At 43.7% G+C, this 15,596-nt stretch overlaps 2 protein-coding genes across 2 annotated transcripts in view; both read left to right on the top strand.

Annotated features, from left to right (window-relative positions):
- The first annotated feature begins 828 nt into the window (after nt 1-828).
- LOC133661438 (CCR4-NOT transcription complex subunit 2-like) lies at nt 829-6,550 on the top strand. The gene is made up of 15 exons (XM_062064634.1): nt 829-877; nt 3,261-3,393; nt 3,474-3,546; nt 3,619-3,763; nt 3,827-4,033; nt 4,105-4,184; nt 4,243-4,368; nt 4,433-4,563; nt 4,630-4,753; nt 4,821-4,977; nt 5,050-5,111; nt 5,185-5,234; nt 5,295-5,395; nt 5,464-5,608; nt 5,677-6,550. The coding sequence occupies exons 2-15, from the start codon at nt 3,274-3,276 to the stop codon at nt 5,761-5,763; spliced, it is 1,608 nt and encodes a 535-aa protein (XP_061920618.1). The 5' UTR covers nt 829-877; nt 3,261-3,273; the 3' UTR covers nt 5,764-6,550.
- An 8-nt stretch (nt 6,551-6,558) lies between these two features.
- Nucleotides 6,559-15,596, top strand: part of LOC133661439 (calcium-activated potassium channel subunit beta-4-like) — a 10,713-nt gene continuing 1,675 nt past the window's right edge. The window contains exons 1-2 of the mRNA XM_062064635.1: nt 6,559-6,885; nt 7,314-7,484. Coding sequence (XP_061920619.1) covers nt 6,691-6,885; nt 7,314-7,484 — 366 coding nt within the window. The 5' untranslated portion in view covers nt 6,559-6,690. The remainder of the gene's footprint in view (nt 6,886-7,313; nt 7,485-15,596) is intronic.

The raw sequence follows: 15,596 nt of genomic DNA, 5'->3' as shown, positions 1-15,596 counted from the left end.
GATTATGATGTAAGAGACAAAGATTGGAGTATAAAAAAATAAAATAGTGTGTAACAGATTGAAGTAGAATAGAATAGAGTGGTGTATAATAAAATAGAAAATAATAAAATATTGTAGAAGAGAATTGAAGTAGAACAAAAATAAAATAGGTAAAGTAGAATAACATAAAAAAGCACAGAGTAGAAAAAATAAATAGAACAGAATAAAAGCAGAATAGAATAAAATGTAACATTGTATAAAAAAGTATAGAAAAGTAGCAAAGAAAAAAGTAAAATAGCACAAAGAATAAAATTAAATAAATACAATTAAGTGGAATACAATCAAGTAGTATGGAATGGACTAAAATAATACAATATAGTAGAATACAAGTAGAATCGAGTACAAATGGAATACAATCGAGTACAATGGAACAAAGTAAAATAGAATACATGTATAATAGAAAAAACATAAGTAGAATGGGACAGAATACAATAGAATGAAGTCGGATAAAATAAATGTATAACAGAAAAGAGTATAATAAATGTAGAAATAAGTATAATGGAATATGTATTACATAAAGCATAATAGAACAGAGTAAATATAATAAATGTATAATAGAAAACAATAGAATAGACAGAAGTACAGGACAGTAAAATAAAAGTAGAATGGAATAGAGTATAATAAAATAGTATAATAATGTAGAATAGCGGTACAGTAGAATATAATAATGCATAATATAATAAAATAGAATAAACATTGAATATAAAATATTAATAGAATATTGTACACTAGTACAGTAGAATACAGTAGATGTGTCGGATTGACTTCCCAGCATGCTCTCTGGCTGCAAAGCGATGTCGGCCATCTTGGAGTGTAGCGGGGAAGAAAGATTGATGCGGTAAGGTCTTTTAAAAAAATGATTTTTAATGTGTTTTTTCAATTTTTGTCAATTGCACTTTTTAGCGAATAAAAACCGCCCGCGTGTCCGTGTCCAAGCCGGGGGACTGCGACCCAAAGCGGACACAATGAAGACGTTTCTCCCGCCAGTAGCCTCCTTTGCTTTTTGTTGTTGTTGTTGTTGGAGCAGCTAGCCGACATATTGGGCCCAAAACGGAACCAAAACGCTTTATTCTGCGGCACGGATCCAACAACCTCTTGGAATGGCTCGGTCTACCTAAAAAGTGTCTTTTGTAGCACCGGCGGGTGCCCAGTCAGTCTTTCTGGGGCTGCATTAGCATCATGCTAGCTCGCTCTATATGTCCATTGAAAGAGCTGCTGGCAGCAATGACACTGGCGGCTTCACTAGCTCGTCGCTGCAAACACAACTTCTACTTGAGCAATAATGTGCATCAGCGCCGGTAGTTTTTATTACAGAGCACATTAATAACCACAGCCGAGCATCAGTGCTCGCGTTAGCTTCCGTGGCTAACTCGCTGTTTGCGACAGTGCCGCACGTCAAGCCGGACTTCAGTGTCAGTCATTATCGGCACTAAGTCTAATAATCGGAACATGAACATATATGTATGAATGAAACAAATATGTACGACTGGAACACATCTGTGTGGTTACACGTGTGATTGGCTCACCAAAAGCTCTGCTGGATATGTAGAATCGGCTTGGTTAGCTTGTTAGCACAAACATGTTGACACTTGCTTGCGTTGCTTCTACTGAAGAAATCTTCCTGTGTGGAGCCGAGCAGACATAGCAACCATGGCCACGCCCACTTCCTCACCTGACCAAGAAGTAGTCAGGTGAGCGCGGGTTCATCACTATGACGTCACGACGGGGCGGTATAGCTCGATTGGTACAGTGGCCGTGCCAGCAACTTGAGGGTTCCAGGTTCGATCCCCGCTTCCGCCATCCTAGTCACTGCCGTTGTGTCCTTGGGCAAGACACTTTACCCACCTGCTCCCAGTGCCACCCACACTGGTTTAAATGTACCGTATTTTCCGCACTATAAGGCGCACCTTCAATGAATGGCATATTTTAATTGTTCATATATAAGGCGCACCGCATTGTAAGGCGCATAGAATAGACGCTACAGTAGAGGCTGGGGTTACGTTATGCATCCCTTAGATGGAGCTGCGCGAGTCATACCAAAGACTATAAAAATGGGACCCATTACCTCCCTGCTTGGCACTCAGCATCAAGGGTTGGAATTGGGGGTTAAATCACCAAAAATGATTCCCGGGCGCGGCACCACTGCTGCCCACTGCTCCCCTCACCTCCCAGGGGGTGAACAAGGGGATGGGTCAAATGCAGAGGACAAATTTCACCACACCTAGTGTGTGTGTGACAATCATTGGTACTTTAACTTTAACTTAAAGGGAATGTCAACAAAACCGTCAGATAGGTCAGTCAAACTTTATTAATAGATTACAAACCAGCGTTCTGACAAGTCTGTTCACTCCCAAAATGAATAAACAGCTGTTTTATTCTTTTCCCCGAGGTAAAGTCAATGACGTGGTGTTTTGTTTATCTTTTAACAACAGCAAGGTATAAAATGTAGTGCAACATTTATATCACATAGTGGAGGGGACGTAAAAAACAGTGATACTGTTACGGTAAATCAAACGTTAGTGCAATCACAATATAGTAACACTCGAAATAGTGCAGAGCAATAACAATATATCAATAAGTCAACGTTGCTCAAACGTTAATGTCAAACAACACAACACACAAAATAAACATGTAAAGCTCACTTTATGAAGTTATTCCTCACCCACAAATCCCTCAAATTCTTATTCTTCATTGTCCGAATTAAACAGTTGGGCGACGGCATCCAACATGTCTCGTCGAAGTCGTCATTAATGGAGTCAGTGTCGCTGCTGCTCTATTCCCGTATTCTACTGCGTGACTGATCGTCTTAAGTTTAAACTCTGCGTCGTAAGCGTGTCTCTTAATAGGAGCCATTTTGGGGTCTTTACATAAACAAACAAATGGAAATGAAACGGGACGCCTCGCGCAGTCATATATCCCAGCATGCATCGCGCGCTTCTTCTTCTTCTACGGGGGCGGCTGCTTACCGTAGTTGCAATTGATTGATTGATTGAAACTTTTATCTGTTGGAGGCTCAATATTGGTCCATATATAAGGCGCACCGGATTATAAGGCGCACTGTCGGCTTTTGACAAAATTTGAGGTTTTTAGGTGCGCCTTATAGTGCGGAAAATACGGTAACTTAGATATTGGGTTTCACTTTGTAGAAGCGCTTTGAGTCACTAGAGAAAAGCACTATATAAATATAATTCACTTCACTTCACATCATTTGTTTGTGACAGGTGACACACGGGTATGTTTGGTGCTAACCGGAAGAAGTTCATGGAGGGGGGAGTAGAGAGCGACTACACGGACGAGTCCAGCCTCTACTACAGCCAACAGTCCATGTTCCCCCCCCACCGGACCGAGAAAGACGTAAACCCTTTTTTTTCTTTTTTTTTTAGAAACTTGGTCACTTGCTAGAGTGAACACTTCAGGATGTCTTTGCATTTCAGATGTTGGCGTCTTCCTCGGCATCGTCACCGGGTCAGCTATCGCAGCTGGGGGCGAGTTTGTACGGTCCTCAAAGTAAGACGCCAAAGGCGCGAGTGGACCACAATACATCGCCGTCTCTACCTCACTTCCTGTCCGTCTCTGCAGGTGCGCTGGGCTTCCCCATGCGCAGCATCAACAGCAGCGCAGCACCGCCATTAAGTCGAACCGGCCTCAATCAGTCGGCCAGCCAACTGTCCGGTCACTCCAGCACGGCCAACAGCAGCATGCATACGCCCCCATCGCCCAGCAGGTATGCCCGCTAATGCCCCCTCAGCCACCTGAGCTTGCCCACTCATTTACGTCTCGCCCGCAGGGGGATTCTCCCCATGAACAGCCGCAGCGTCCTCAACCACAATCAGCAGGTAGGCGGACCCACGGGCCAGCCAATCGGGATGGGAGGGGAGCGTGGAGGCGGAGCCGGTGGGAGGAGCGCAAACATGGGGAGTCCCAGCAGGTCGTCGCCCAGCATCATCGGGATGCCCAAGCAGCAACAGTCGCGACAAGCCTTCACCATCAACAGGTAGCACTTCACACCTTTCATCTTCACTGCCCCTGGACGACCAAAAGACAAAACGTATGTGTGTGTGTCAGCATGTCAGGTTTTGGCGTGAGCAGGAATCCTGGCTACAACATGAACAACTCTCTGGCCAGCAACATCTTCAACGGCACAGGTAAGAAAACCTCACCTGAGTCCCGTCCCGCCCTCTCACACATGCCCCGCGTGTGCAGACGGCAGCGAGAACGTCACCGGGTTGGACCTGTCCGACTTCCCAGCCCTAGCGGACCGCAGTCGAAGGGACGGAAGCTCAAATCCTACGCCGCTGCTCAACCCGCTGGCCGGGCGGGCGCCGTACGGTGAGCGAGTTCTGTTAGCTTGCGCGGTGGCGACACCTCTTGACTCTGTGCTCCGTCCCTGCAGTTGGCATGGTAACAAAGCCGTCTAATGAGCAGTCGCAGGACTTCTCAATACACAATGAAGACTTCCCAGCGCTCCCTGGGCCTAACTACCAAACGAAAGACCCGAGCGTCACCAGCGAAGACAGCAAAGTGGTGAGTTGTGCTCTCACTGTCAGTTCGTAACTTTCTGTCACCTGACTCTTTTTTTCCACCGATCAGAGTCTCAGCTCATCAGGTAAGCCCACCTCCAACTCAGACGGTCCAAAGTTTCCAGGGGATAAAAGTTCTGTGACGCCAAGTAACAACAACCAGCAGAAGAAAGGCATCCAGGTGCTTCCTGACGGTGAGACATGCGAGCACCCAGGCCAAGCCCCAACATCCTCTAATTTCAATGTTTGTGTGTATTGTAGGCCGCGTGACCAACATCCCAGTCGGCATGGTGACGGACCAGTTTGGAATGATTGGCTTGCTGACGTTCATCCGGGCGGCGGAGACAGACCCAGGAATGGTGCACCTGGCGCTGGGTTCTGACCTCACCACACTGGGCCTCAACCTCAACTCCCCTGAGTACGACCTTACGTCTCCATAGCAACACCGCCAGTCGAAAAGTTGCTCACCACCTCTCTTCTGCCCTGCCAGGAATCTCTATCCCAAGTTCGCATCTCCCTGGGCGTCAGCGCCATGTCGACCGCAGGACATCGGTGAGTTTGGTTGGCCGAACGAGCCGGTGCCACACTCGTCTCTAACTTGTCGTTTGTCTCCGCCTCATCGCAGACTTCCATGTGCCGTCAGAGTATTTGACCAACATCCACATTCGGGACAAGGTAGGCGCTCCAGCGCACGTGCGTGTGTAAGCGTTCCACATGCATGTTTGTGCTCTGCAGCTGGCCGCCATCAAGCTGTCCCGATACGGCGAGGATCTTCTCTTTTACCTCTACTACATGAACGGCGGAGACCTGCTGCAGCTGCTGGCGGCCGTGGAGCTGTGAGAGTCCCGCCCGCTCCCAGCATGGCGTCACCGGTGGCGCGCTGACTCGATATGTTTGTCAACAGCTTCAATCGGGACTGGCGGTACCACAAGGAGGAGCGCGTGTGGATCACCAGGGCGCCCGGGATGGAGCCCACGTTGAAGACCAATGCTTACGAGAGGGGGACGTACTACTTCTTTGACTGCCTCAACTGGAGGAAGGTCGCCAAGGTGACCAGGTGCACACGCACACACAAACACACAGCGCTTGGAAAGCTAACATTCCTTCTTGCTCTCAGGAGTTTCATCTGGAATACGACAAACTAGAAGAGCGGCCTCACGTTCCCTCCACTTTTAACTACAACCCCGCCCAGCAGGCCTTCTGATTGGCTGTGGCACAGCTGCCTGCCTGCCTGCCATTGGTGCATCGGACAGACTCCTCCCCCTTCTTCATTTCCATTTCTTTGACCTCATTGTTTCCATCGTCAGGTCATTTCGCTATTGAAAGAGGACAAAAGATGTTGTCAGCTGACAGGGAGCCTCACTCTGTCATGTTTACTTCTACCCGGCAACAACGGACGCTGACACTCAAGCTTCCTCCAAAATGTCCCGACATTCCTTTAGCTGGCTTTAGGGGGCGCCAACACTCGTTTCCAAGGAAACCACCACAGACAGTCTCCAGGGACCCAGGTTGGCTACCATGACAACAGCTGGCAGCAGCCACGCCAAGGACACACCCACAGAGCCATGTGACCTGGACTCAATATGGCAGCTAGTGTTTTCATAGCAACAAATAAATATTCTGTTAATGAAAGTAATGAGTCAACTCTCCTTCATCATCATCATCATCATCACTCAGCGCCCTGATTGGCCACCTGTGTCGTGACTGTTGTCTGGGCTTGGGTGCAGAAGAGACCCACCCGTGACGTCACTCACTCTCATTTTGACTGCGACCGAACGTTCTCAAAATATAATGATGCCATCACCCTGAAAACAATCTGGTCAGTGTTGGGTTGAGTCACATGATTTGCTTTGCTGGGTATCCGCCATCTGTCGCCGCCGTCTGGCTCAGGATCTTGCAGCAGTCAGGTGACGTTATCAATCAATGCATGCCCTGCCCACTCAGAGGATTAGCTCACGGGGAACAAAATGGAAATTAAAGCTCCAATATGTAACAAGCCTACCTCATCTTGCGTGTGCGTGCGTGCGAGAGGGTGGGGTGGGAAGGGGAAGAAGAGAGAACACATTTGGACTCAAGAGAGAGCAGCCGTGCTTTTGCTTGGCGCGCCTCTACCTCCTCCTTTTTCTCTTCCATGCCGGGGAGGAGAGTGTGTGTGGCGGCCATGGCAAAGGCGCGTGTGTCGTTGGAGTTCTCCGAGGCTGAGGACCGCAGCATCCGGCTGGGATTGTTCCTGATGGCGTGCGGGGTGTTGAGTCTCTTCATTCTGGGTTTCTGTTGGATCAGCCCGGCGCTGCACAGCCTCAACAGCAAGAGCGCCAATTGCACTGTGAGCTCTTTTTCCTTATTTCTATGCAACATGAGTGATTCTTCTTTTCCTTGTTTATTTTTTCTTCTTCTTTATCTTTCTGCAACTTAACCAAAATGTACAGTATTGATTTTCTTGTAGCTGCAGTAGTGGTTCTCAAACTTTTTTCCACTAAGTACCACTTCAGAAAACACTTGGCTCTCCAAGTACCACCATAATGACCAAGATTAAAATACAGTAGCGTAGTAAGCCTAAGTATTCATTGAACGTCATTTGGACAGTAACACTGGGTTTGAATTATAGGAAAATAAAACACTGTACTTTAATCAAGTGATTCTTTGGCGTACCACGCGATGGACCCCGTGTACTATTGGTACACGTACTAGTTTGAGAATCACTGAGCTACAATATAAATGATGCTCATGTGCACTTCCTGCTTCCTCCTGTAGGTGGTGTCAGTGTTGCGTCCTGAGGAGACATTCGCGTGCGTGTTCACCTGTGGCGCGGCCTGCAAGGGCACGTCGTTGTATCCTTGCCTGCAGGTCTTCGTCAACAACTCTGAGTCTTCTTCTTTAGCTCTGTTGCACTTTGACGAGCAGCAGCTGGTTCTCAACCCCAAGGTACCGCCCACTTTTCATCAGCCATTGGGAAAAGTGTCTGCTAGTGTGACATTTAAGGCCGAGGGAGGTCAGGTGTTAGAGGTGTTCAGCAGCCATGACGCTGCTGTGTCGCTACTGCAACAGAGTAAATATAGAGGGAGACGGCGCGTCATCCATGCTGCTCGGTCGCCATGGTGACGGGCTGATGTGCAGTCAAGCGTCTTTAAATGACTAATGACATGTGCCTTAACACAAACACACACACACACACACACACAAAGCTCATGTTTTCATCACAGATAAAGATGACAGCAAGTAGGCGGGGCCACTGAGTAATTGCTCCTAATCACTAAAGTCATTTCCTTCTTAATACCTAAATTACGCACACACACTGAGCTCAAGAGCATTAGAAACTCGATGAAGCAATTTCTGGAGAATGTTCCAATGCTGAAGCCGAACTGAAATGCTATAATAAATATAAATATTGAAATAAGTAACAGAGGTGGGACCAAGTCATTGTTTTGCAAGTCATAAGTAAGTCTCAAGTCTTTGCCCTCAAGTCCCGAGTCAAGACTGGAAAGTCTCAAGTCAAGTCCCAAGTCCTGCATTTTGAGTTTCAAGTCCTTTTAACCACAGACTAATATATTTACACAGATTGTGTATTCTTTTAAAACGCTGTATTTATTTATTAAAACAAGTGCATTTGAAATTGCAGGAAAAAAAATAGTGCTGACATTGCACTTCATAATAGCACTATTAACCAGTAATTTTAAACATTTAACTCATTCCTTTACAGAATAAACACATTTGAAAAAACAAGTGCAACTGTACTTATTTGCACAAAAGTGTTCACATTGTATTTCCATGGCATATTGCATTGTAACTAGTTCCACAGCAGTTTCTATCTTGTTCTTACCTTATCTCATTGATCTCATCTCATACTTTGTGTGTTTATGTGTGCGTACACGTGAAAAACATAAATACATGAACATAACAATGAACAGAGTTGTACTTTTTAGATGTCAGGGCCCTATGCAATATGTACACATATTCTTAATATAGTATACATTTTAACTGACCTTTATTTGACTATGTTTGTCTTTTTGGAGGTGGCTAAAATACGCGGTGCTGCTGACCGCCGTCTAACGTTACGTTACTGTGTGTGTGATACATTGACTAACGTAACGTTATGTACAGGTACCTCATGCAACCCTGCTTAAAAAAAATCACTTGACAAAAAGTATGAATACGGTAGCGAACTGCAGTGGACACAACAGATTGCCGTGTTTGCAATGACGTTATAACCATAGACATCTTATAAGTAGACGCAGCATTGGCTGCTGTGACGCGAGAAATTCGTCCGCCAGCTTGAAGTGGTGATGAGGGGCCGGCGAGCAGCCTAAACTGACAGTTGACAAGTAGAAAACAAAGATTCAGCGTTTTCCTGCTCAAATGAGCGGACTGTTGAAAATAGGAATCAGGGGATTACTTTTCACAAGTAAGATTTAAAATTAACGTACTGTACTATTGGTTGTATTTTGTGAAAATAATATTACCACAGAGTTGAAAAAGAGCAAAGATCTTCAATATTTGTATGTGAAAATCACAAAGAAATCTTCTGGGGGAGGATGACCCCCTACAGGGGTTTGGTTTACAAACTTTTAGCCCCACCTAAAACAAAATTCACCAGCCGCCACTGATTATGATGCATTCTCGTTTTAGGCAAAGTATAAGACAATACTTTAACAGTATAATTGTAACCAGGAATAAGTCTTCAAGTAACAAAATTCAAATACTAACATTGTTGGGTAAAACAGAATTTGGCTTTATTCTGAATCCAGATTGGTGGTTTTAGCTGATATAAAGACTTTCAGGTGTTTATATTTAAGTATTTATAGGGTGTAGCGGGGGTGTATATTGAAGCGTCTCGGAAGAGTTAGTGCTGCAAGGGGTTCCGGGTATTTGTTCTGTTGTGTTTGTGTTGTGTTACGGTGCGGATGTTCTCCCGAAATGTGTTTGTCATTCTTGTTTGGTGTGGGTAGACAGTGTGGCGCATATTTCTAACAGTGTTAAAGTTGTTTATACGGCCACCCTCAGTGTGACCTGTATGGCAAGTATGCCTTGCATTCACTTGTGTGTGTGAAAAGCCGTAGATATTATGTGACTGGGCACTGCCTGTGCCTTTAAGGTTTATTGGCGCTCTGTACTTCCCCCTACGTCCGTGTACACAGCGGTGTTATGAAAGTCATACATTTTGCTTTTTGAAACCGATACCGATAATTTTGAAACCGATACCGAATTTCCGATATTACATTTTAAATCATTTATCGGCAGTCTGATATTATCGGACATCCCTACTGGTAACCACTTCCACCTCCTCCATGACCTGAAATCTGTCTCATGCTGGTCCACACTTCACAGATGTTATTTTGCTCCAGCCGTTGTTCCAGTTTTTGTTTTTTTCCTTCTTAAACCTCCTGATCAATGTTCCCTCTAAGGTGTGCGCATGTGCAATTGCGCACTGCTCAAGCGTCCTCTGCGCACGGCAAATCTATGCCACACACAAAATCAAATAAAAAAATAAGCGCATAACAATTTTCGACACAACACGGACACGGAAGAGAAAACAGTTTTCGTCATCATTGTTCAAATATTGTAACGTCTGTCGAGACGCTTTGAGGACATGAATTCCATCGATCACTTTACTGAGCAAAACTCTTTATTGTCGGCCATAAACACGTCACCAAAACATTAGTAAAAAAATGACATCTAGCAAAACTGGTCATTTTCTGCAGTACAAACCAGACCAAAACCAACTTTGTTATATCAACAGCAGCCGCTCGCTCTTTTTCACTTGCGCCAACACATGCACATATGGCACTTAGCCAGTGATGCGTTTACAGACACACAAAAAGTCGGACAACTCCAACATCACACATAAAGTGTCATTCCAGGTCGTTACACTATGATTCACCAATCAAATGTGTGCTTATTCTAGTGTCATTTATTAGGAATCTTAATTTATAAATATTAATCATGAAATGCTGTTAGTATATTAAATAAATACTAATAAAAATATATTTTTTACAAACAGGAAGTTGCAGGAATGTACACATGATCCCCTGCTTACATCTCATTGTGCAACATGTGAATGTTTTAATGGGAACTAAATGCAATGTCTGAAAGGGGTACAAATTATTTCCAAAGCAGGACCTCCACCCAGACAAACAATACAAGTACACAGTTCATGAAAAACAGTATTTTTTGTTATTGTCATTGTAAGTGGGCCTAAACACTTATATTAGAAAATAACCTCATGGAAATGACTGCTGTCATTTGATTATAGTAATAAGAGAATGTTGTCTGTCTATCTGTGTGGGCCCTGCGATGAGGTGGGGACTTGTCCAGGGTGTACCCCGCCTTCCGCCTGAATGCAACTGAGATAGGCTCCAGCACCCCCCGCGACCCCGAAAGGGACAAGCGGTAGAAAATGGATGGAGATTGAACTTGTTATTTAGTCAGGTTTGGGACAGGTGTGCACGTCTGATGTTGCTCACATGGGCTCCACTGAATGCTCAGGGAGTTTTTGCGTTTGCTCACACACATGAAACATTTGAGGGAACATTGCTCCTGATCTTATTGATTCCGCTGGATTCTTCTCAGCTCCTCCTTGTTTCCTGAGGTGAAAGCCCTCTTCTTCTCATTTAGTAGGGTTCAGCTCAGTGGTGACCGAGGTTTTATTGTTAGGAAAACACCAGACCATCTTGGAGGGCACAGTGTTTTCCACACAGAAGTTTATGTATCTTGTGATGCACTCAGTCGAAGTGTCGATGTCCTCTCCATGTGGGCTGCAGAGTACATCCCAGTCTGTGGTGTGAAAACAGTCTCTCAACTGCTCACATTCCTCCTCCGTCCACTTCATCATACTTCTCCTTTGTGGTGGCTGTTTTTTCACCACCATACGTATGTGAATGTTGAAATGGTTTTGATATTGAAAAAAACAAAGCTGTACTTTAACGTAGTATGAATCTAGAAATGCATAATGTATGTTGGTATAGGTGTGGATGTCGAACAATTAGGTATATTAGATTAAAAAAGATAGAACGCTAACGCCCCAAGTGGAGGAGTTCAACTACCTAGGAGTCTTGTTCACGAGTGAGGGAAAAGTGGATCGTGAGATCGACAGGCGGATCGGTGCGGCATCTTCAGTAATGCGGACGCTGTATCGGTCCGTTGTGGTGAAGAAGGAGCTGAGCCGGAAGGCAAAGCTCTCAATTTACCGGTCGATCTACGTTCCCATCCTCACCTATGGTCATGAGCTTTGGGTTATGACCGAAAGGACAAGATCACGGGTACAAGCGGCCGAAATGAGTTTCCTCCGCCGGGTGGCGGGGCTCTCCCTTAGAGATAGGGTGAGAAGCTCTGCCATCCGGCGGGAGCTCAAAGTAAAGCCACTGCTCCTCCACATCGAGAGGAGCCAGATGAGGCGGTTCGGGCATCTGGTCAGGATGCCACCCGAACGCCTCCCTCGGGAGGTGTTTAGGGCACGTCCAACCGGTAGGAGGCCACAGGGAAGACCCAGGACACGTTGGGAAGACTATGTCTCCCGGCTGGCCTAAGAACGCCTTGGGATCCCCCGGGAGGAGCTGGACGAAGTGGCTGGGGAGAGGGAAGTCTGGGCTTCCCTGCTTAGGCTGCTGCCCCCGCGACCCGACCTTGGATAAGCGGAAGAAGATGGATGGAGAACGCTAACGTGAGCATGATAACAGTTAGCATGCGAGCAAGATAACGACAAGTAACAAAATATGACTCATATCTCACATCCCGTCTACACCTGTAAAATCAGCTGAAAATTTATGTGAACATGCTAATAGTTGGCTTGCTAACATGATAGCAATAAGTAACACAATATATGACTCGTAACTGTAGTCAAAATAAACTACAATGTTAGCATGCTAGCAAATGTTTGACTCTTAGGTGTATACCTAATAGTGAAATAATAATACATGTATTTTGCAAGGTGCTTTTCAGGGCACGCAAGGTCACACTTGGTAACCTTGAGACCTCCGAATTCAGGAGATGTGGGCAGGGGAGGGGGGCGGGGTTGAGGTGGGGTGGGTGTAGCGGGGGTGTATATATTTTCAAGTATTTCTTATTTATTTATTCATATATATATATTTATATATATATATAATCCGTTCATGAATGAGTATATCCGTTCGGCCACCGTGTTCAGTGGAAAAGACTGATCTACAAAATTTGCAGGCAGCATACCCCTTCCCCTTTGAGCTGTTCTGGATGAACTGAAATAATTTTTTCCAATAATTTTGGTAATTGCAAGCGTACTTCTTCTTACTCGTCGTCGCCATGTCTCTTCTTTTTTCTTCTGCTTCGTCTCTGTTATGTTTTTGGTAGAGATAAATGCTTTAAAGTGTAATATCGGAAATTATCGGTATTGTTTTTTTTATTATCGGTATCGTTTTTTTTGTTTTTTTTATTAAATCAACATAAAAAACACAAGATACACTTACAATTAGTACACCAACCCAAAAAATCTCCCTCCCCCATTTACACTCATTCACACAAAAGGGTTGTTTCTTTCTGTTATTAATATTCTGGTTCCTACATTATATATCAATATATATCAATACAGTCTGCAAGGGATACAGTCCGTAAGCACACATGATTGTGCTTGCTGCTGGTCCACTAATAGTACTAACCTTTAACAGTTAATTTTACTCATTTTCATTAATTACTAGTTTCTATGTAACTGTTTTTATATTGTTTTACTTTCTTTTTTATTCAAGAAAATGTTTTTAATTTATTTATCTTATTTTATTTTATTAATTTTTAAAAAAAGGACCTTATCTTTACCATACCTGGTTGTCCAAATTAGGCATAATAATGTGTTAATTCCACGACTGTATACATCGGTATCGGTTGATATCAGTATCGGTAATTAAGAGTTGGACAATATCGGAATATCGGATATCGGCAAAAAGCCATTAACGGACATCCCTAGTTTTTGGACATTACTACTTGCCGTAGTTTTGAAGCAATGCATGATGGGAATCCGGATGTTGTGTGTCAGTGTATTAACGTGCCGGCTGGAATAAACACAAGCTGAGAAATAGCTCCGTGCCTGCCTATTTTATGGGTTATAGAGCATACTTGCCAACCTTGAGATACCGGGAGTTTGTCGGGAGAAAATCTCTGTCGGGAGGTTGTCGGGAGAGGCGCTGAATATCTGGATTCTCCCGCTAAAAACGGGAGGGTTGGCAAGTATGTTTTAGAGATAAACCTATGGATAACGGAGACATATATAATAGTCTCCTTTTCAGGTGAGAGAGGACACTAAAGCATACTTGCCAACCCTCCCGAATTTTCCGGGAGACTCCCGAAATTCAGCGCCTCTCCCGAAAACCTCCCGGGACAAATATTCTCCTGAAAATCTCCCGATTTTCAGCCGGAGCTGGAGGCCACGCCCCCTGCATCTCCATGCGGACCTGAGTGAGGACAGCCGGTTTTCATGTCCGCTTTCCCACGATATAAACAGCGTGTCTGCCCAATCACGTTATTCCATACGAGGCGTTCGGCATACCGCCGATGAGCAGATGGAGAAGATCTTCTCGGCGTCCGTGTTGGCGCACACGTTGCCAAAGCCGACGCTGGTTAGGCTGCTGAGGGTGAAGTAGAGGGCGGCGATGTACGAGCTGCGCACCGACGGGCCGCCGACCGTGTTGTTGACGTAGGGCATCTCCAGGCGTTTGCCCAGCTCATGGAGCCATCCTCGGGGAAGAGACGGGAGGACAACAGGGTGACAAGAACTAAATCACCCAGACTAGAGATCGATTGTATTATGTTTATCTTACCTAAAAATAAATATATTTATTAATAAAAAAATAAAAAATATAAATAAATGTTTACTATATTTTGCTAAAAACATCAAAATTAATTGTATTTTTATTTGTATTTTTTCTGACTCATTACATCCAGCCATAGAATTATACATTAAAATAAACATATTTTAAATAATTAATTTTAAATGATCATAATAATTCATTTTAAATGACCATATTTAAGTATTAAAATAATTGCTTGTTTATCAACAACTTTTGCATTTTATTCATTACATTTTGAAGCTCTCAGAAGCCAAGTTATGTTATATTCCTTAAGATTTATTTATGCAAGTTTGAAGTATCAATTATCTAAACAGTTTTGTTTGCATATTTTCAGGATGTAGATACATATACACTACCGTTCAAAAGTTTGGGGTCACATTGAAATGTCCTTATTTTTGAAGGAAAAGCACTGTACTTTTCAATGAAGATAACTTTAAACTAGTCTTAACTTTACAGAAATACACTCTATACATTGCTAATGTGGTAAATGACTATTCTAGCTGCAAATGTCTGGTTTTTGGTGCAATATCTACATAGGTGTATAGAGGCCCATTTCCAGCAACTATCACTCCAGTGTTCTAATGGTACAATGTGTTTGCTCATTGGCTCAGAAGGCTAATTGATGATTAGAAAACCCTTGTGCAATCATGTTCACACATCTGAAAACAGTTTAGCTCGTTACAGAAGCTACAAAACTGACCTTCCTTTGAGCAGATTGAGTTTCTGGAGCATCACATTTGTGGGGTCAATTAAACGCTCAAAATGGCCAGAAAAAGAGAACTTTCATCTGAAACTCGACAGTCTATTCTTGTTCTTAGAAATGAAGGCTATTCCACAAAATTGTTTGGGTGACCCCAAACTTTTGAACGGTAGTGTATATATATTTATATTAGGGCTGCAACTAACGATTAATTTGATAATCGATTAATCTGTTGATTATTACTTTGATTAATCGATTAATAATCGGATAAAAGAGACAAACTACATTTCTATCCTATCCAGTATTTTATTGGAAAAAAAACAGCATACTGGCACCATACTTATTTTGATTATTGTTTCTCAGCTGTTTGTAAATGTTGCCGTTTATAAATAAAGGTTTATTTAAAAAAAAAAAAAGTAATTAAAAAAATTAAAATAAAAAATCCTCTGCGCATGCGCAATTCATAGATCCAACGAATCGATGACTAAATTAATCGGCAACTATTTTAATAATCGATTTAATCGATTAGTT

This window comes from Entelurus aequoreus, linkage group LG12 (assembly GCF_033978785.1).
Source record: "Entelurus aequoreus isolate RoL-2023_Sb linkage group LG12, RoL_Eaeq_v1.1, whole genome shotgun sequence".
NCBI lineage: Eukaryota > Metazoa > Chordata > Actinopteri > Syngnathiformes > Syngnathidae > Entelurus > Entelurus aequoreus.
The sequence above is the reverse complement of the archived record's forward strand: the minus strand, read 5'-3'. Positions and strand labels throughout refer to the sequence as shown.